The 22,452-nt window shown below is 42.5% G+C and overlaps 1 protein-coding gene across 1 annotated transcript; it reads right to left on the bottom strand.

The window, feature by feature from the left end:
* Positions 1–892: 892 nt before the first annotated feature.
* C1H3orf52 (chromosome 1 C3orf52 homolog) lies at positions 893–22,414 on the bottom strand. The gene is made up of 8 exons (XM_030582027.1): positions 21,064–22,414; positions 20,509–20,556; positions 18,917–19,258; positions 10,858–10,984; positions 9,694–9,824; positions 5,807–5,877; positions 3,599–3,798; positions 893–2,258 (listed from the first exon to the last, which is right to left on the bottom strand). Coding segments are annotated over exons 3-8 (657 nt in total). The 5' UTR covers positions 19,043–19,258; positions 20,509–20,556; positions 21,064–22,414; the 3' UTR covers positions 893–2,256.
* Between the last annotated feature and the right edge of the window lie 38 nt (positions 22,415–22,452).

Consider the following 22,452-nt stretch of genomic DNA (forward strand, 5'->3'; position numbering starts at 1 on the left):
TGCATTAAAATCAGTCACATTAAAAATAAGAACTGACACGAAGCAAGGAAACATGAAGTCCTCGCCACATTGTACATACCAATGTGGTACTAGTGGCAATAGCTGCGTTACAAACTGGAGAGTCAGGTGATTCACTCATTTATCCTGCACCACGGACCAGGCTCACTCATCTAAATTGATCTAGCCCAAGTTTTGAGTCATTGCAGATTTGGTTACACAAGTTTTGCACAGCTCTACCTTTATGGCCATCTTTCAGCCCAAAGTCACTGGTCAAGGCCTAGAACTGATAAAGCAACAATTCAAACAAACTTTAAATCGTATCACAAAAATATATATATTTAATATATCAGGTACAGTTTAGTCATTTTCTGAAAATAGATTACATTTAAAAAAAAAAAGGGATTATTTCCCATATACTTGTCTCCTACTGTAATGCCATAAAGTTTCATAAGATAAATCTTCCTGTAAAAATATATTAAAATTCACATTTTGGTATAAACTTTTGAACTTCAAAACTAAGAATAATTCACTGCAGGAAGTTGCACTTCCATAGTATAATGCTGAAATCTCTCTTCAGCCTACGAGTCACAAAATTAATAATTCAGTTTCACCTTAATTTTTCTGCCATGTGCAAATGCAGTATTACTGTCATTACATGATCACATGTTGACTTTCTGATGTGACATGGGGCAGCTCCAGGCACCAGCATGCCAAGCGCGTGCTTGGGGCGGCAAGCCGCGGGAGGCGCTCCGCTGGTCGTCGCAAGGGCGGCAGGCAGGTTGCCTTCGGCAGCATGCTTGCGGAGGGTCCGCTGGTCCCGTGGCTTCGGCGGACCTCCCGCAGGCATGCCACTGAATCTGCGGGACTGGGGACCTCCCGCAGGCAAACCCCGGAAGGCAGCCTGCCTGCCGTGCCTGAGGCAGCAAAATACCTAGAGCCGCCTCTGGAAGTGACATGCTTAGAAACAAAGGATTTGCCTGATGTTACCACTGACCAATTTAGTCAAGTGTTTTGCCTACAACTGTGACCAGTATTTGATCATTCAAAAGGCCAAAAAAAAAGAACCATCTCTGATCATATATCCTATCTGTATATGTAGTGTTGGTGAGTATTTCTTGAGCCCTGTAGACAATCATGATATGGACTCAAAGAAGGGCTTTTAAAAAAACAAGTTATAGTTGTGTCAAATATTTGCCATTTGACACACATATTATGGACTAATTCTATTAAGTTAGCAAGCTATATTGACCCATGAACAATTCCTAGAACACTGCGTACTGGAACATGTCACTGAGGAGCACATTTATCCTACATACCTCTGCGGTACAGCCATCCTAAATTCACTTTACTCATCCCACTGAATGGAATGGAAATACTTGTGACAAAGTGTTTGCAGGGCCAGGCCATGAGACAATAGTAGAGCATCATAAATGTACATGACACTTCACTGTACCAATAAAGATGAAGTCACTGCTCCATAAGAGCTTACAATCAATCTAATTAAGGCAAGAAACAGGAGCAGACATCTCCACAGGGAGGGAGAGAAAAGGGAAGGATGAGAAAGAGAGCAACATGACAGAGGTCTCTGGAAGAGACTAATGCAAGAGTTTGAAAGTCATTTAAAAAAAATCAGGAAAACAAGGAAGTATTTAAGCATGTACAGTTTACAAGAAATGGGTTTAAAGCGAGATTTCAGGTTGAGGGATGAAGTATGGTGGACGCAATCAGCATGAACAAAGCTGGGAGGTGAGTGTGGGAAACAAAGTTCAAGGGGCAACTGCATGGACAACTTGGCATGTGCAAAGAGAAAAATGTGACTGACAGTAGAGTGGGAAGAGTGGAGTGTTAGAAAGGAGCTAGACTATGGAGGGGTTTGAAGGGAAGAACAAGTTCTGGATTCTATTAAAAAGGCAACGTAAAATCAGTGAAGATGCTGCAAAAGTGGATGAAGATGCTCAGCATCAGGCAAGTTACATGATTTTTGGCAACAAAGCTTCAAGTGGATTGGAGAAGGGTGGAGTGAGTGTCAGGACAGCAGTGAAGGAGATGGCTGTATTCAAAGCATAATTAGCGGTGATAAAAATATTGCATTCGCTACATACACTCTTGCATTGTGTAAAGTGTTCACAATACAGCCATATTCTTCAGAAATGTTTCAAAATAATGAAATTAATTCTCATTCCTCAGGATGTTAATAGATACAGGAAGCACATGTCCTTAAGTGGCTGTGATGAACTAGGAATCTTTCCGCTGTTACTCTGAAACAGAAACAATACATCGAAAAAATTAAAATTAAATGTTAAAACAATCTCAATATGTATGTTTCTTAACTACTTTGTATTTTTTTCCCATTCACCCCATTATTACTTAAAAAATAAAGTACGTAGCGAGATATCTAAAATGACAGCACATGAGTTGTTGGCTTTTTGTCCCATGCTTAGACAGCTGGGATTATTTTTCTTGCAACTAATATGTGAGCTTTTTTTACACACCTTATGTGGCATGATTAGGCTGGGATTTTTGAAAACATGCAAGGTTACCTAACTGCCATTGCCTTTCAATGAGATTTGGGCATTGAACTTCCTCCTTGAAGACACCCAGACCAAAGAAACTAAAAATCGCTGAAATGAGGCTGTACAGACTGGTTGGGAAAATGTAAGAAGAGGGTCTAGAGCTCTGAATAAACTATAACCTAACTAACGAAAACATTTTCAGAGTTTGTTTTGATTTTCCTTCCTGAAAAAGTACTTCTACAGTCTTTTTACAACATAGTACTTTTTACAGTGCTTACATTCAGCAGTAAGGAAGAAAAACCCGACCCTGAGCCTTCAGTCAAATTTTAAGGCAATAGGATTTTTAGCTGGTACATATACACTGACTTTTAAAAATGGGATAGTATCTCATGCGTTCCAATAAGTTACAATATAATGAGAGGGGAAAGAGGGAGGAAAGTCAGTACTCAAGGTCTTTATAAAAACCTGATCATAACAGACAATTTCCCCTATCTCTATCTTTGTACATACGAAGCAATACTATTCCTGCACATTACTTGGTTATGGGGTTAGGGGACTTGATTTATTTCTTTGTAATGAGTTACTCCCCCCTTGACTCTGAAGTGAAAAGCACTGAATGTTACCTAGCAGCTATTCTTGACTTTTCCATTAAGGATTTGACAGTTTTTTACAAGCATCCAAAAGAAGGGCCTATATTAGGACATTTAATGAAGTCTTCATTACTGAGACCTTTTGTAACCAGTTTTCAAAGCTTATTGTTCTTTGCCTGGGACTGTGGCTGGAACTGAAGCAGTATGAAAAGCTAGAGAGATAGGAAAGGCTGGTGGAGCTCAGTGATCTTTTCACAACTTTCTCTCATCTACTCCATCCAGCACTAAATAAATCTCTTTCTGAATGCACGCATGCATTAAAGTAAGAGAAGGACAATGTTACAAACAGGGATTGTTGATATTTTAGAACATTACTCATACGTCTACGTGCACGGACAAGTCTCATTATCTTTCCGTAAATACTTCCTTCATTTTAAAGAACTGTGAGTACTTATTCTCTTTCTAGAGAGAAATTCTGTTATATATGGCACTTACAAGTTACTGTGAGAGAAGCTGGATCAAGCCTTATCTTGGTACATTCAGGTGCTTCCTGATCATAAGTATCTTCCTGATCATAAATATTTTGTCGCAAGACATTCAACACAAACTCTTCACTCATCGTGTACTTCATAATCTCATCAGCCACTGGTGGCAAGGAGAATACCAGCTGGTAGAATGCAGTGGCATTTTCATAACTGAAAAAGAAACAGACCTCAGCGGGCATAAGCACTAAATGCTTTTAGAATTGCCTTTACTTTTAACATTAGCATTTATTTAAAAAACAAAACAAAACAAAAAACAAAACACAAAACCATGACCTAAGGAGAAAACATTAAAAACAATGGCATACTTAAACTAACATGTGCCTTTGCCCCTCAAGAGCAACTACTATTGATGCTAATGGGATTTGTACATGTAATACAGATATAGCATGGGGAAGACTTTTAAAGGGTACAAAAAGGCAGATGTCAAAAATCTCCCCAATATGGCCATTATTGTGAGCAGAGTCCTTGTGCAATCCAAATATGGTGACACCAGGAGATCTGCAGCAACAGGACACTTTTATTTTATATAAGAGCTCACAGAAGTGACTGCTTTCCTGATAACATTATCCATTCTGCTCTCTAACAATATCTGACAACAAGCCAATGTTTCTAATCTAAATTCTGGAGTAGATTATGTAAACCACTGTATTGGAGTCCAATTCTGGAGTGAATTGTGAATTCATTGAACTGGAATCACTACATTATATTCTATATATATGGGGTTTTTTTTGTTTGCTTGCTGTTATATGGACTCTTTTTCTCCAAAGGATCACAAGATAGAGCATGTAGAGCAAATTGCCTCAAACACATGCCTATCTCTGCAGTATCCTTACCCAGTGTGACCCTAAGAAAGCATCACACCAAGATCAATAATTACCACTCCCTAGGTGAATCTGAGGGGCTTTGTCTCTGTCCCCTGGTTTTCGGCTGTGTGCTGCCTTTCGTGCTGTTCATCATAGTCTTTGCAAATCTATGTTTTCCTAGTTTCTCCCCATTTTTGAGCCTTTTATTTCATCTTATGTCCTCTCTGAGCATCCCCTGTACCAGATCTCCTTCACTTCTCCCCCTATACCTCCTCTCAGTAAGTGACTTCATATGTTTCCACAATTTTCACTACTGCCGATACCTGGACAATTCTAGAATCTACCTCTCAATCCTCTCTCTAACCTCCTCTTCTGTGTTAAAACACTGCCATCAAACTCAGTCTAAGCCCTTAATCTCCCTCCAGCACCATACTGACACTGACAGATCCGTTGTCATCCCCCATCTCCCATGACTGCAGCTTTCTCCTACCATTTCCAGAAAGCCCTGTTACTTCTTACTCTGTACCACCACCAAAATCTGTTCCATCCCTTCCTTTCAGTCTTCTGTTGCCATCCTTTACCTTCATTACTGTAACCTGAACCTCCAGTGATCCCTCCTCTCATTTCAACCTCTCCAATCTATCCAAAATACTGCTACATTACTCATCATCTGCTCCTGCTACTCTGAGCAAGTCATGTAGAAAATGGAAATCAAGTGTGATTTTCTTGTTGCTTTTGTGCTTCTATGTTGTCTTTAAGTTCTTTAGAGAACATACCTCTCATTTACGAAAACACCTTCCATGCTTTTGGGCTTTGTGACCCGATTTTTAAAAAGGTATTTAGGCAATGTTTCAGACATTGCAATGCGTAACTGATTTAGGAGCCTAAAGACCAAAATCCCATTGCCTAAAATCTTAAGTGCCAAATTGCTTCAGTAAATGACATTTAGACTCCTAAATCAGTTAGGTGTTGCAACACCGAGCACTGCAATATCTAAATACCTTTGAAATATCTGGGCCTAAAAATATATATATTTAAGCAAGGTTGCTCTGAAGCAATTCCAGTTTTCTCACTTCAACAAGCGTGATAAAACCAGCAGTTGAGACCATCAAGGACTGAGAATATGGACAATATTTAAAGATTTCCTACAATTTAACAACATGTTCTATTGGTAGGCAATTTATCCTTTACAAATGTAATTGGTTAATTTTGATGGAAACATAACTTCACTGATTGTACTGGTATTTCTCCTGAGAAAGGTTCTTTCAGAGTTTTAGAATGTTTTGTATGTCTATGTGACAGATTCAATTCTGCTAAACAAACACTTAAAGAAAATTCTTACATTAATTTCCTACCTGAAGGAATCCACTTGAGCAGTAATAAAATAGCGCCCCAGGGCTGGAGATGAACTGTAGACATCTATTAGCTTGAAAAGAGAATCAAATATTTCTTTCATGGCATACCTTCCAACACAAGTAGAAGAAAAAAGGGTAATTTAAGTTTTCAGAATGGGGGAGTGTACAGAACCTTCAGGTCAAGTCCTGACAGATATCTGTACAAGTAATTCATTTTATTTTAAAATATAATGGTAAAAATCAGTTTCTGCTCTCATTGGGATTTCAATTTCAGTTTATTTTCTCTGTGCCAATTAAGGTTTGTTTTTGTAAAAATACAGCAACCAGCTAAGCTAAGCTAAGCTAAGGAGACTCAAAGTTCATGGTTCAGGATGTAAACCAGCCAGTTTACAGTTTAAAAAAAAAAAAAAAGTTTCATCTGGGTGAAACTTAATTTTACATTATTTTGATGCAAAACTGTACACCATTCGTGGCTGGCCCTAAAGCTTTTCTAACCTTTCAATAACCCTGGTAAGAGTTTCTGACTTGTAACAAAATTCAAAACTAGTTGAACTAGGTGATGAGATTGAGAGTGTTTTGTATGACTAGCAAGGAAATAGTTACTGGACAGCATTCAACCAGTGTTATTCAACCATGACACCAAGCACTGGGTCATCTTGGCAGAGTGCTGGCAGATAACCAGAGCTGTATGTCATCTTCATATGTCAGGCCCTCAAAATTCATGTTTTCTTACAAGTACATGTACTGGCTTCATGTAGATGTTGAATAGAGCTAGAAATAGAATTTATTGTTTGAGACTCCACATAATGAGGGGTCTAGAGGCAGAGATCCAGGTTCCCATCACTACTTTTTGGGTGTTTCCTTCCAGGAACCATTTTAGATCCTTCTCCAAGCCTCCTACTACTTCTGTTAGGCGGGAGAGCAATATCTTGTGGTAAAAAATTCCTTCCCTGAATGCAGCATTGATCATTTCAGTCAGGAGTGGCACTACTTGCTTATGACTCCTTTTCACTAGTCAGGAAGGTCATGGGCAGATTCCTGAGTCTTATGTCAAGACTCCTTTAGGGTGGGTGTCTACTATTTCTTCAGGAATGAAGGTAATATGTTCCAGGAATGCAGGTGGGCTGTTTGTTGGCCAGCATAAAGGGAGCAGAGGCATGTTTTAAAAGCCTTCCCGAATATGCACAGTCTCTTCAGTGGTTTCTGTTATGTTCTTACAGCCTCAACAGAACCCGGATGAAACATTTAACCATGCTGCATAGCTCTTTCAGGCATGATTTGGCCCAAAAGAGCTATGGGGACTGCTTAGAATGTACTTTTGGCCTGTAAAACAACCTCAGTATAAGCTTGGAGGAATTCTTTTTTATGTTTCAAGTTGTTTACTGCAGCATTTGTTTTCCATCATTAGTGCTTGCATGCCAGCCCTTTTTCAAATTGATCAGAGTGTCAGGAAACCAAGATGATCCAGGTGGACAACGGATTGCTTGGGGCGAGCATGTCAATAGTTGAGGCTATCATACAATGACCATGATTCAGCATGTGCTAGACTCCTTATCCTATAGGCAGAGTCACAGAGCTGTTGTCTTTTAACAGGCTTTGGAATTTGATGGACTCAGAGCTTTCGTTTGTCTTCCTTGGAGCATGAGCTTTCATGGGTGAATACCCACTTCCTCAGATGCATGTAATGGAAATTTCCAGGGGCAGGTATATATATGCTAGCAAGCAAGCTAGAGATAACAAGGTCAGTTCAAATCAGGGAGGATGAGGCCCTGTTCTAGCAGTTGAGGTGTGAAAACCAAGAGAGGAGAAACTGGTTCTGTAATTGGCAAGCCATTCACAGTCTTTCAGCTCAGGATTGAACAAAGGTACCTGTAGCAGAGTGGTTACCCTGCTCCTACCCTAAGGGACTTAAAACAGCCCTGAGGGAAGGTTGTGGCTTGGAGCTGCTAAGCTGGGCTGATGGGGAAGTGGCTGCAGCTGGGCCATGCCCCAATCAGGCCACAGCTGGCCAATGTAAAGAGGCTGTGAGCCAGAAGCCCACACAGTCTCCTTCTGCCTGTAGAGGGAGAAGGGCCTGGCTGCAAGGAGCTAGAGACAGGGTACCTGAGTGGAGAAGGGCTGGGAAAAGGCAGAGGAACTGGGGAGCTCCAACCTGGAAAGCCTCAGGCTGTGACCTAGCATTGGGCTAACAGGTACTGGGGGTTGCAGAGGGCAGCCCAGGGGTAGGCCAAAACAGCAGGTCTAAACCCGCCCTTGCCAGTGATGAGTAGGCTGATACTGCAGTCTGCCCCAGGGAGCGGGGGCTAGACAATGACTGGCAGTAGCCTGATACTGAGGTGAGGTGGGGATAGTGGCTGGGGATTTCCTGGGGAGGGGAGACCCTGAGAAAAAGGGGTTACTGCCAGGGGGCAGAACCCCAGCTAACAGGGCACCAGGTGCTGGGAGGGACATAGGAACCAGAGGACAGGTAGAGCACTGGTTTGCAGAGAGTGCTCCAGGCTGGATATCAAGCTAATTCCCAGAAGACACCAGCAGGAGGTGCTGCAGGGGTGAGTCCACACATCTCCTGTACCTGAAGTGGAGCAGGGCTAGGGAAAGGCTAGAGGAGCTGGGGATCTCTGGCCTGGAAAACTCCCAGGCTGCAGACCTTGTTAAAGGCCAAGAAAGGTACTGGGGTTGCAGAGGGGCAGCCCAAGGGTAGGCAGAGGCAGCAGGTCCAAACTCTCCTTGCCAATGATGAGTGGCAATTATACTACAGTCTGCCTCAGTGAGCAGGGGCTAGATGGTGACTGGCAGGAGGCAAGACTGAGGCGAGGTGGGGATAGGGGTGTTGGGAGTTCCCCGGGAGAACCAGCGAGACTGTGGGGTACTGCACAGAGCAGAACCCCAAGATCTAGAAGGGACACTGGGACCAGCAGCAAGCAGGACGCCGGCCTGCAGAGGGTGCTCCAGAGGCTGGAGAGCTAATTCCCTGGCCAACCATCAGGAAGTGCCACAGCCGTGAGTTGTCGCACCGTTACAATGTCCCTGTTAAACATATGCCTTATTTCCAGTCTGAATTTGTCTAGCTTCACCTTCCAGACACTGGATCATGTTACACTTTTCTCTGCTAGCTTGAAAAGCCCATGATTAAATATTTGTCACCCATTATAATCTAGAAGTATTGACATCAAGTCACCTCTGAAGTTTCTCTTTCTTAGGCTAAATAGATTGAGCTCCTTAGGTCTATCACTGGCTTTGCTGATTTAAAAATGTCTAATTTTAGTAGCTGCCATTTACCATTTTCCTAGATACTAGTGGAATGGAAAGATCATCATCATATTGTAAGTATATTCATTTGGTTTCCCTCCAAATAAACTTCTATCTTTTCTGCATTATTACTGATAATTCTACCATTTCCATCTAGTAAAGGATCGATACCAATGTTTGGGTTCTTTTGCTCCTAATATTCTTTTTTAAAAAAAGTCTTTCTTGTGCTTAACTATGTGAGCCATAGATATCTTCTTGCATCCCTTTGCTTCCTTTATGATTTTTCTATAATTCACAGTTTGATTCATTAATATAAACTTCCTCTTTATTCCATGTTATACATTTTTTAAAGCTGCTTTCAATTCCCTGCTAAACCAAGTCAGTTTTGTAACCAGTATGTCTTCTTCCTCAGTCATAGGATTGTGGCTTTTTGAGCACGTAGTAAAGTGTTCTTAAACAATTGCCAACTATCACTCACACTTTTCTGAACCAATTCTTCCTCTCAGAGATAAAATTGAGAACCCTTTGACCCAAGTAAATAGCATGACTGAAAGTGTAATGGCAACATACTCAAAGGAACACCAAATAGGTGTTGTTGTGGTCAGAATCAGCTGTGGTGAAAGCTTTGTCATAATTACCCTCTTAGTAAGATCTTCTGAATAATTTGATTGAGCAACACACTTTACTTGTAGTCTTCCAGAAAAATTGCGATAGTTTCCACTTGATACTGATTCAGGATCCCAATATTCATCTTCATCGACGTAAACCTCTGTAATACCAAAAAATGAAAGTATGTGTTCCCAATTGGTTGTTACAGATAGAAAAAGTTCAGTATCATCCAACAATGAGCAGTTCAACAGAACATGCTAGGGGGGCCATCAGACTGACACTGTCAGAGGAGAGATATATTTGTTAATGCTCAGATAAAATACTTCCTGCCATATGTAACCCAGACCTATTTCCAGGGACATTTTGACTAGCTGAACTCAAAGAAACTTGTGCCTCAAAGCAGCCCCTATGTTTTGTCAGGTGTTTCTTAAACGTAAATTTAGCCACAGTGAAAACTGGAGGGTTACAGGCTGACAGGTGCAACACGTAACTTAGCCGAAGAAATTCTAGCAGTTGTGGGTGCATGCACCACTCTGACTATTTTTAGGAAGTCTGACCCACAGGTAAAGCTAATGAATTGCACCAATACAAAATATTAGGATAACACCGATCTGACTGCAATTCATTGTATTGACGCAAGTATGATTTTCCTCTTGTTTCTTTGACTTCGTCCTAGTATTTTCTCATGTAACCATGCTCTGCAATTGCAATAGGGAAGATATTGGATCAGGCTGGGGAGCTGGCCGTCAGAGGATTTTAGCTTAAGAAAAGGCCCAGAGTGTAATAGTTTGAAAACTTTTTTCTAGACTTATTTATATTAACAACCTTGGCATACCCCTATTCAAATCAATTGGCATGTTGTCATTGGATTCAAGCAACAATTATCTTGAAGGCAAGCTACCAAGCAGATATAGTTTAACAGAAAGAAGAGGTAATAGATTTAAACGTACAAGCGTCAGCCCCTTAAGATCTCTAGATGCCTTAACTGAACGTCAGTACTAGTTAAAACAAGTCCGATAAGAAAATTCCTAAAATCCACCAAATACCCAACTGCTCAACCCAGCACATATTATAAACCACCTCCATGACAAAACTCAACAGCCAAACTCCAGACAGGCTGCAGCATGCATCTAAAAGAAAACAGAGTTCATTTAGTTTGAGAGAGAGAGAGAGAGAGAATCAAAAGTACGTACCTGAATAAAGAATTAAGCTGATAATAATCACTAGAAGGAGCCCTAGGAAAACTGAAGATATAACCATCCATAGTTTACATTTCCAAAAAATTGTGTCTCCACAAGACTTCCAGTAGTAGGCTCTCCCCTAGTCATACAAACAATAAAAAGTTGTCTGTTAAGAAACTAGGATGGAAAAGGGGAGATGAAGAGCTTTTGGTTATCTTTAGGATAAATCTAAAAAAAAAATCTATACAGAGACAGATAAAATATTGCATTTTTACTGTGCTTTTAATTCCAGGGTATCAAAATATTTTCAGAAGTATTAGGATCACATATCACTTTAAGTAAACCAACATTAGTTATAATTAATATCAGTAGGTAAATTGACTTGCCTGATGTCACAAAGTGGTAGAATTAGTAGTAAAACCTTGTCTACTTTTGAATCAATTTGCTCTGATAAATGAAGACTGTAGAAATGATGAAATTTTAACTCAGTGATGAAACCAAGTGGTTGTGTATAATTTGATTGACTATCAAATGAGTTTCTCCTTGGAGATGAGTGTCTATATTATTTGCAAGGGCTTGATTCCAGGAACAATTGCACCTCTTCAGTTTAAGGTATAATTTTAAACTGATTCTTTTAAAATGGTGCCAAAAAAATGTGTGAACACACTTATCGAGGTTTCAATCAGACGTACTTTCACTAAACTGAAATCAGTTAGGAATAGGTTTAAGATTAACCAAAATAAGCCATGTCTTAAACCAAAGTCTCTACACACAAGGGATTTTCAACACTTTAATTAAGCCAGTTTAATTAACCTGGTGCAAATTTAGTAGCTAGACAAGAACAAAGTTTCTTGAACCAGTGCAAAAAAGCTTAAGCATCTAGAGTCTCATGAGTGGTTCTCAGAAGTCAACATGGAGCTTAGATCTTGCAGGTCTTGTAACCTGCATAATGGAGCTTACAATATCTGCAGGATGGGTCTCTGTTCTCAGTGAGAAGAACTGGAAAGATACTATTTCTAAATATTATGTGTGATTCCATTTCCCTGTTCAGTTACATATTGGTGCCTGACTGAATGCACAGAGCTCAGGCAAAGGAGGCTGTCAAGAGGCTGTTACAGAACTCAGTAAGAAAGGTAAAACAATGACACATGTAAGAGTGCAGCAGAATATGGACCCTGGACTTCTGAAAAGCAGACTCCCTCAGGGAACTTATGGGCAGGATCCCCTGAGAGGCTAAAATGAGGGGGAAGGAATCCAGGAGAGCTGGCTGTATTTTAAAGAAGCCTTATTGAGAGCGCAGGAATGAGCCATCCCGATGTGCAGAAAAAATAGCAAATATGGCAGGCGACAGCTTGGCTTAACAGAAAAATCTTCGGTGAAGCTTAAAAGAAGCGGAAACTTGGATGGATGACTAGGGAGGAATACAAAAACATTGCTCAAGCATGCAAGAGTGTAATCAGGAAGGCCAAAGCACAACTATAGTTGCAGCTAGCAAGGGATGTGAAGGGTAACAAGAAGGGTTTCTACAGGTATGTTAGCAACAAGAAGGTGGTTGGGGAAAGTGTGGGACCCTTACTGAATGGGGGAGGAAACCTAGTGACAGATGATGTGGAAAAAGCTGAAGTACTCAATGCTTTTTTTGCCTTTGCCTTCACAGACAAGGTCAGCTCCCAGACTACTGCACTGGGCAGCACAGTATGGGGAGGAGATGAACAGTCTTCAGTGATGAAAGAACAGGTTAAGGATTATTTTAAATAGCTGGAAATGCCTAAGTCCATGGACCCAGAATCTCATGCATCTGAGGGAGTTGGCTGATGTGATTTGCAGAGACATTGGCCATTATCTTTGAAAACTCGTGGTGATTGGGGGAGGTCCTAAACAACTGAAAAAAGGCAAATGTAGTGCCCACCTTTAAAAGAGGGAAGAAGGAGAATCTGGGGAACTACAGACTGGTCAGCCTCACCTCAGTCCCTGGAAAAATCATGGAGCAGGTCCTCAAGAAAACCATTTTGAAGCACTTGGAGGAGAGGAAGGCGATCAGGAACAGTCAACATGGATTTTCCAAGAGCAAGTCATGCCTGACCAACCTGATTGCCTTCTATGATGAGATAACTGGCTCTGGGGATGAGAGGAAAGCAGTGGACATGATATATCTTGACTGTAGCAAAGCTTTTGGTACGATATTCTTGCCAGCAAGTTAAAGTATGGATTGGATGAATGGACTATAAGGTGGACAGAAAGCTGGTTAAATCATCAGGCTCAATGGGCAATGATCAATGACTCAGTGTCTAGTTGGCAGCTGGTATCAACCAGAGTGCCTCAAGGGTCAGTCCTGAGGTCAGTTTTGTTCAACATCATTAGTGATCGGGATGATGGGATGGACTGCACCCTCAGCAAGTTTGCGGATGACACTAAGCTGCAGGGAGAGGTAGATACGCTGGAGGGTAGGGATAGGGTCCAGAGTGACCTAGACAAATTGGAGGATTGGGCCAAAAGAAATCTAATGAGGTTCAACAAGGACAAGTGCAGAGTCCTGCACTTAGGATGGAAGAATCCCATGCAATGCTATAGGCTGGGGACCGATTGACTAAGAGGCAGTTCTGCAGAAAAGGAACTTGGGGTGGACGAGAAGCTGCATATGAGTTAACAGTGTGCCCTTGTTGCCAAGAATGCTAAAGGCATATTGGACTGCATTAGTAGGAGCACTGCCAGCAGATTGAGGGAAGTGATTATTCCCCTCTATTTGGCACTGGTGAGGCCACATCTGGAGTACTGCATCCAGTTTTTGGGCTTCCACTACAGAAAGGATGTGGACAAATTAGAGAGTCCAGTGGAGGGCAACAAAAATGATTAGGGAGCTGGGGCACGTGACTTACAAGGAGAGGCTGAGGGAACTGGGCTTATTTAGTTTGCAGAAGAGAAGAGTGAGGGGGCATTTGATAGCTGCTTTCAACTACCTGAAGTGGGGTTCCAAAGAGGATGGAGCTTGGCTGTTCAGTGATGTCAGATGACAGAACAAGGAACAGTGGTCTCAAGTTGCAGTGGTGAAGGTTTAGGTCGGGTATTAGGAACAGCTATTTCACTAGGGGGGTGGTGAAACACTGCAATGGGTTACCTAGGGAGGTGGTGGAATCTCCATCCTTGGAAGTTTTTAAGGCCCTGCTTGACAAAGCCCTGGCTGGGATGATTTATGTAAGGGAACTGTTGCTCCCTTACTAACTTTCAGTGAGGGTGTTTTGGTTGGCTAGCTCCCAGCACTAAAAGAGGAAGGGTCGATGGGAAATTGACAGTCCCCAGGAACAATGGGCAGAGGCCAATGCTCCAGATCAGCCTGATTGACAGGGTGGGCAGGCTAATCAGGGAGTCAGGAGGCCAGGGGGGTCCCATCCTCTGTGTGAACTGGAATTGCCTGAGTCAGAGGGAGTGGGACCCAAGCTAAGCTGCTGGAAGCAGAGCTGCAGCAAGCAGAGCCAGAGCATAGCCCAGAGAGAGCAGACCTGCCCTGGGAGGAGAGCTGCAGCAACCAGAGTCAGAGGGGCCAGACAAGCAGCCCAGGAAGCAGAGCTGGGAGCAGAGTCACAGAAGCAGCCTGCAGAGCAGACCTGCCGTGGGAGCAGAGCTGCAGCAACCAGAGTCAGAGGGGCCAGACAAGCAGCCCAGGAAGCAGAGCTGGGAGCAGAGTCACAGAAGCAGCCTGCAGAGCAGACCTGCCGTGGGAGCAGAGCTGCAGCAACCAGAGCCAGAGGGGCCAGAGAAGCTGCCCTGGGAGATGAAGGCAGAGCAGCAGCAGCCATGCTGAGGTGGAGTGGAACTGGAGCTGGAGCTGGGGCTGGAGCAGTCTGGAGCTCGGTGCGGTGAGCAGCTGGGGAGAGCGAGGGGGACCGTGGGCAGTGGGCCTAGCACAGGGAGACTCCTCAGCCAAGAGGCCCTGCAAGCCAGATTTGGAGGGGGATCATAACCCAGATGGGGCAGGGGCAACACTGGGAAGAAGGGTCCCGCCACCTAGAGCCTGAGAGCGTGTGGTCACCGCCAGAGCAAGTGTCCAACCTGCAGCATCCCTGCAGCACAGCCAGGGCCTGAGAAGTAGACCTGGGACCTACAAGAAACAGACTGAACTGCCCTGACATTCCAGAGACCCTGTTTGACATGTTCCCTCCCACAGAGCAGGGTGATGTGTTTTTCCTTTAACCTTTCCTATTTTTCCTTATTTAATTAACAATTAATTAAAAAAAATAACTTGTTTGCTTTAAATTGTATGAAATGATCAGTGGGTCAGGGAGGTGCCTAGTGCAGAAAGAGTACCCAAGAGTGGGGACACCCTAGCCCCTGTCCTGGGTGACCACAGCAGGCTTGGGGATTGAGCCCCCCCAGGAATCCTGGGCCCAGCCTTGCTGGGGTTACAAGGTCTCTGCCAGATAGGAGAGTGGAAGGGGAGGTCTTGAGCAAAGAGGCCTCTGGGTAAAGGAAGTGGTAGCAAGGACTCAGATCCTTTTGCTAGCCCACTTCACCAGCCCACTTCACCAGGGTGGTACAGAAGCCAGGAAAAGTTCCCCACAATAGCGGGACCATTTCCCCACTTACATTTAGTTGGGATTAGTCCTGCTTTGAGCAGGGGGTTGGACTAGATGACTTCCTGAGGTCTCTTCCAACCCTAATCTTCTATGATTCTAAGACCACCCCTCAGTATCCAGCTTTAAACAAGTTAAGATAATAATGGATGGGCCATCAATTGAACAGAGAAGTTACTTAGCTGGCTCCATCCAGGCCAAAATATTTTACTTCTCTCAAGGCTAAGTCTAGAATCAAAGATTCAAACAGCTCATGGACTATATAGAAGGGGTGAGCTGAGAAAACAGCCAGGACATATGAAAACAGCTTGCAGTTCTGGTTGTCTCATCTCAAAAAAGATATTAGAATTGGAAAAAATACAGAGAAGGGCAATAGAAATGTTTATGGACATGGAACAGCTTCCACATGTGCTGAGATGAAAAATAAAAAAGACTGGGACTATTCAGCTTAGAAAAAGAGATGTAAAGGGTAATATGCTAAAGGTCTATACAATCATGAATGGTGTGGAGAAAGAAAAGGAAGTTTTATTTACATCAACACAAGAACCAGAGGTCACCTTATGAAATTAATACACAGCAGATTTAAATCAAACAGAAGGGAGTACACATACACAGACAAAGGGAGAGGGCTGCAAGCAGTCAGCTGGTTCTCCCAACTCAGAGATGGGGAATAAGAACTGCCTAAACTATGAATCAAGTGGTTAAGTGTAGGTGAGGGAATAGGCGTGCACATCTCTTGTTTTAATTCCACCTCCCTATGTGCTATGTATCTTCTGAACAAAATAAATTGTGCCTTTTGTGCAAGGCGTTGTTTCTGTAGCACTGCCAGTGCATGCTGTGTCAGACTCCCAAGAAAAACTGGCAGGTCAGGTTTTCCCTCAGGTCAGGTTTGCAGTGACCTTCAGATTTTTTCACCTTCCTTTGCAGTGCATGGGTGAGGGTTAGTCATCAGGATTATCATTTCCCTGCCACTGAAGGGGCGTTGGGCACTTGTGCACATTAGGTCCCTCCTATTCTCTGCCTCTGGCACATAATAGTCTAGTCTTCTGTGGGCTGACACAAATTGGTCTAGTTTTGATTGTCACATTTAATGCGGGGGATCCTGGGTGGTGTTTGTGGCCTGGATGATGATGATATATAGGCAGCCAGACTAGATGATCTGGTGGTCCCTTCTGGCCTTCTATGACTATGACCTGTTGAATTAGTTAGGGGTTATAACCTAAAGACCCAGTGAGGAATACACAAAGAGAAGTAGAGGGATAGGCCTACTCCTTGAAAGAGGTTCAATTGGGTTACTGAAAAGGATCTCAGCAGGGGAAGGCTACCCAGGAACATGTGACACAGTAAGGAACAGGCTGCATCTCCAGACCTTGCAACCTACCTGTGTATAACAGTACCTGGGTAACAGGACATCTTCCTAATGGTACACAGCTCTTCAAGGGGATTACATTTATGTATGGAGTTTTATTCAGTGCATAATGTGGAACTTTTAAACCCAAACTGTCAGACTGCACTTACAAACTTCCTATTCTCTAATCAAAACTAAAACATTATACTGTAATACCAAGTGTAGTTTCAAAGTTTCTTGGACCAGACCATTTGGTTTATGAATTTTATAGATTCCTCAGGATGTTAAAAATATTCATGGAGAAGTTTACAAAAACATCCACACTTGTGAAGTTAATAATATCAGTCCACATAGCCCTTCTATGCAAACACTCATAGCAAATGGCAGAAAGAAGTTTTGAGGGCGTTATTTTTGTTTTTTGGATTGGGGAGTGAAGTAGAAATCACTTACATTGTTAACTAGGGCATTGCTAATGTTAAGGTGTTGATGTCTATGTTTTAAAAAAATGAAAATATGAAGAGACAGAAGAACCATTTGATTATTGTACATTTAGGTTTTCACTTTTGGGGGCAGGTTGCAGGAGGTGGACACAGGAGACAGTGAGTAAAGCACATGTGTAAGATGTACTATTTTTGTTTGGATATTTAAACACATGAGGTTGATAGTGCAATTAATAGGAACATTGTTTGTAAAAAAAAAAAAAAAAAAAAAAGATTTTCTGGCTTTTAATTTAATGCTTGACACTATTGCATCACATTATTTCTCACAACACTCCTGTCTAGTCAGAAGGCACAATACCCATTTCATAGGTAAGGAAACTGAGGCAGACACTTGCCCAAGACTACGGACGTGAAGGCCTGGATTTCAGCTTAGGTTTCCAGCCTTGTGCTCAGACCATTACAGAATGCTATCTCTATTAAAGAGGTGTCAATTGACTTGATATAAAGTACACATTCAAATCTGTGATTCCTCCCTAGAACTGAACCAACACCCTCTTTACTTAGATAAGAAAAATCAATATGTCACAGAGCTCGGGGGGAAAGGTAGCTACTGAAAACAATGAATAGTTTTACAGACACGTTGGCAGTGCTGGGCAATAGGAGTGAGGCAGAAGAAGAAATGGGTGTAACTGCGTTCACGATAATTTTCAAGCACGCTTTAGATCACTTCGATAGCTAAATGCCTGATTTGCCAGTGCAGACAGACACACATATCTAAACAAAAACTAACCACAAGAGTCTGGTGGGTAAATCCCTAGACTGGGTTTTAGGAAACTGGATTAAATTTTTGGCTCTGCCACAGACTCTCTTTGTGGTCTTGGGCAAACCACTGAATGTTACTGCATCTGAATTCTCCATCAGTAGACTGGTGATACTAGTACTTTTCATGTATTTGGGGCAGGAATCATCTTACTATGTGTAACATGCTCATCCTACAAATTAATAATCGTTAACACAAGTTATGAGCACTGTTATTAACAAGCCTATTCTCGTTTTAGTAAAGTTAAAGAAGTTTACAATACCAGCAGAGGGATATTGTCGGCTGATGTTAATGATTTAGGATACAGAATTTATATCTGCTGTTGCTTCCTTTGATCACACTACATACTTACTTGTATATTAAAGGAGAAGTGCTAAATAGTTTTGGCCCAAAGGTTAGATTGTGGGAAGGGACAAACTTTTCAAAAAGGAAACAAATCCTAATATTAGCAGTAGTGTTTTCCTGGCATTTTAATTCTTTTCCAAATGAAAACCTTTGTAATTTAGATTTTAACATCTCCCTTTAGTGACTGCAATTCACCCATTGCAATACTGATATTGGGACAAACTGAAAGCGAAACTCCTAAAATTACAAAGCGTGATTTCATTTTGGAATGAAATGCTAATGAACAAACAGTATTAAAAATGGCTAATGAGTTAATTTTAAATATTCTGTTTCAGTCAGATGTCATTAACAGCCGAGGAAAAGAAATCCGTGTTTAACCTTAGTATTTCTGACTTTAAACTATAAGTCAACAACAACTACAAAAACGATGTGAAGTAAATTTTACAATAAAGCAACTTATTCCACCAGAATGCTCCTTAGTTATTTCAATCACTGTACAATGTTTACGTAACAAGCTTGTAAGTAGAAAGTGAATGAATGTGAGTCCTACCTTATTTGTTATGGATGCTTCAGGATTAAGAGGTTTATTATGGTCCACCTCATTTTCCTCTTCAAGTTCTCTCCCACCTTGTAATTCAATAGCCTGACATTCAGGTTCAGGAACACTACCATTCATTGCTTCCACTTCTGAGAGAAATTTTGACTTTAAGGCAAATACCAACAAGACTCCCTTCCTTCCTGTTTCTGCTGTGATAATGTTGGTGTCAGTTCAGGGTCAAGATCTGAGACGTCAGCAGCCAGGATCAGCATAAATTTACAAGCAAGTGATCTCAGCGAGTTGGGTAAACAAGGAAAATTGCATGGAGCAAGGAGTGGACTGGGACTGTATCCTCTGAAAAAGAAATGGGATGAGGCGGAAGTATTGATTTGCCTGCACTTTTGAAACACAAAAATGTTCATTCTCAAGTTGTGTCATACTAGATTTTCCAGTTTGGTTACCTTACTACACCAGCCCTTAGCCAGCACAAGCAGCTAAGTGAACCTGAGGCAACATGGTGCTTGCTAAAGCAACAAACTCAGCAGATGAAGCAATCTATCTTCGCCTCAGAAGAGAAGACGGTGTTTTCCGACAGGGCAAGCAAGCAATCCCCCTGTCACATGTCTGAATACCACTATACCTGTACAATACAAAGGAACTAAAGCTCAGTAGACAAAGCACGTCTGAGCTGTCAAGTTCAGTTCTGAAGTACCCTGGGTTCATGGCTTCATTTCATTTCATGTAGTGATCGTCTGACCCAGGGGCTCCTGGAGAGGTCTCAGAATATTCCTGGTGGATACGAGCTCCCTTCGCTCTTAAGCCACCAGTTCCTAGAAAAGCAGGAAAAGTCAGCAACACACTTTCAGATGTTAAGATCTGCAATCATTAACCTTGTGTAAGCTTTTTGAAAATTGTATTCCTATGTCACTTACCTATCAAGGCCAACATTAGTTCATTCATAACTAAAAAGTGAGGCCTGCACACTAACTCTAGATGTGTACTTCGTGGTTTACCTCTCTCTCTCTCTCTCTCAGAGACACACACACACACACACACACCCCTGAACTAAAACCCCGGTGTTGAGACCACACACCCGTAGCGTAAGGTAATTTGAGAGCTGGATCTGAACTTTGTGGCCAAGGCTCACATCTAATCTAAAACTCTAGGAATGCAACGTCCTTCTCTGGTGACGATATTCACAGTCTTATCAATACATGGAGTAGAAACAAACTCAAACCTTGGCAGGTTTCAGCGCCTCATGGTTCAGCTTTATTTAAATAAAGAGAAATGTTAGTTTCAGCTTACAAGCTGTGACTGCAATTCTAAGCATACTAAGAGTTCAGAGTGAATTACTTTATTTCAGTAGTGCCGCCAAGCTAGTAAATACTTAGTCAACACTATTCAAGAAACACCATTACGTTAGTAAAATACTTTTAGAGTTTTAATATCTTTAGAGTTTAGAATAGACAGTGCTTTTACATTCCATTAAAACAACCTGGAGACAGTACCACACATTTTAATGAGAGAATTATATTTAAAAAAATGAGTCTTAAATACATGAATTATGACATGCAGACAACAATAAAATTCATTCCTGTACCTACGTGTAATTTACAGAAAGTCTTCCCCGATGTACTGTACAATGAGTCAGCCTACGAAAGTGAGATAAAAATAAGTGAAGGTAGCATTGCCAACCTCGAGAGAGATTACTAATCGTGAGTTAGACTCAAAACATGAGGGTTAAAGAAAGAGAAAAGAAAGGAAAGAAAAAAGATTACATAGTGGTTTCAGTCTTGATTTTTGAATGCTCCCCCACACCCACGAGAGCCACAATTACTGGGGCCCACTCTCCCAAATTTATTAGATAAAGTAGATTTTGGCCATTGCTGCAGCTCTCATCCCCACATCAGCCCATCCACTGCCCAGCAATTCATTCTGCCCCCAGCCTCTGAATCACTCCTGTCCCTTCAATCCCTGTATCAGTTCAGCCACTGGTAGCCCCTGCCCCCAACTCTCACATCAGTGCAACCCGGCCTCCTCTCTGCTCTTCCAGGGTTCTTCATCCCTCTCTCCCAGGTGTGTGGGAGGGGGCTGAAAAGGGGTCCCCTTTCCCACTTCCAGGCTGGAGGGGCAGCTCCAAGGCCCTTCAGCCGCCTCACCTCTGCTGCTCCTTTCCATGCCCCAAGGCCAAGTGCTGCAGAGGGGAGGAGGGCAGAGCAGTGGAGTTGCCCTGAGCTGCTGGGCTCTTTCTGCTATCCCCTCCACATGCCCTTCTTATGAGGACGGCTTTGGGTTGTTGCAGAGGGGAGGAAGAGGAGGAGACAGCGCTCTTCCTGTGGCAGCTCTTGTTGGCTGCCTGCCCCATTTGGCCACCTCCTGGGGAAAAATAACCAGAGGGCTCAAATACACTAAAGGGCTTGGGCTACTTACATCATGATGAGACTGGCTCCAGACCAGCCAAAATCCCATCACTCGTGACAAAGGAAAAAAACAAAAGATCACAACAGCTGGCCACATTGTGAGGGGCATGTTCATGTAACATAAGCAAGCTGTGCATGTGTGAGTGTAGCAGGGAGTGGCATCCAAGTCACCAACAGCCATCATCATGTTACCTCAGGTCTGAAACCCTAAAACTACAAGCTGTTGAAGGGGAGACCGTTAAAGCTGTCTGGCAGGGTTAGACAAATCTTCCATTAATTTTAATGATACAGGTTTTTTAAATCCCCTAGACAGCTTTGGAAATCTCACTCTGGCTCACTGATACCAAGCAAGGAGAAAGACTCTTGTGATCAGTCTGCCAAGCAGGAACCCCTTCTCCTCTGATCTATGACCCTCTGGGATGGACATTCAGGCTCATCCCTTTCCGCTGGCAAGTAAGGAAAAGGGGCAGAAACTATGAGAAACCCTGACCCACGAAGTAACCTGGCACTTGGGGAAGTGGAGCAGCAGAGAAGCTGATTGCATAGGGGAACTTCCAAGTAACTGTGTTCAGAGCAGGCTGCAGTAGGAGCTGGGCAACTGCATACGGTGACTGATGGACATTGCAGCCAGGTTCAGGTATGTGTGGATGCAGCAGAGACTGGGCAGTGATCCAGCATAAAGAAGTTCTAATGAGCCACACCACTAACTGATCCAGGCCTGGAAATCTGCACAGTCTTATTAGCTTTTAATAGAAAACTGGACTGGAGAAAGCACCCTAGGCACTAGGTCTGAAAAGCTGTTTAGTGGGCCCAAATAGGAACCACTCTTGTTTCACTTTGAGCTCTGTTTAAGCCACTATACCTAGGGTATTTGCAACCTTTACCTCTCCTGCCAGCCCTAGTAAAATGCCCCTTTCCTTTCTCCCAGTGTCTAGGGGGTTATTGGGACACACCAGGGCTAGCACAAGGCCTAGCAACTGAAGCACCTCCTGCCTTACTTCCCAGTTACAGTATCTCTAACACACTACTAGTAGTACCTTAGAGTGTACTACAACCCTGAGCAGATAGAATAATTACAGCCTAATGACTACTGTAGATCCAGGTGAACCTCAAGCTGTTCTGACTACA

This window comes from Gopherus evgoodei, chromosome 1 (assembly GCF_007399415.2).
Source record: "Gopherus evgoodei ecotype Sinaloan lineage chromosome 1, rGopEvg1_v1.p, whole genome shotgun sequence".
Classification (NCBI taxonomy): Eukaryota; Metazoa; Chordata; order Testudines; family Testudinidae; genus Gopherus; species Gopherus evgoodei.

Bases quoted from the DNA above. Each gene is read 5' to 3' on its own strand.
- C1H3orf52 (XM_030582027.1), bottom strand. From the start codon at position 19,042: ATGAATGGTAGTGTTCCTGAACCTGAATGTCAGGCTATTGAATTACAA. The intron at 10,985-18,916 runs GTAGGACTCACA...TTGTATGACTAG, and splicing joins AAGCATCCATAACAAATAAG to GGGAGAGCCTACTACTGGAA. The intron at 9,825-10,857 runs GTACGTACTTTT...TTGGTATTACAG, and splicing joins CAGCTTAATTCTTTATTCAG to AGGTTTACGTCGATGAAGAT.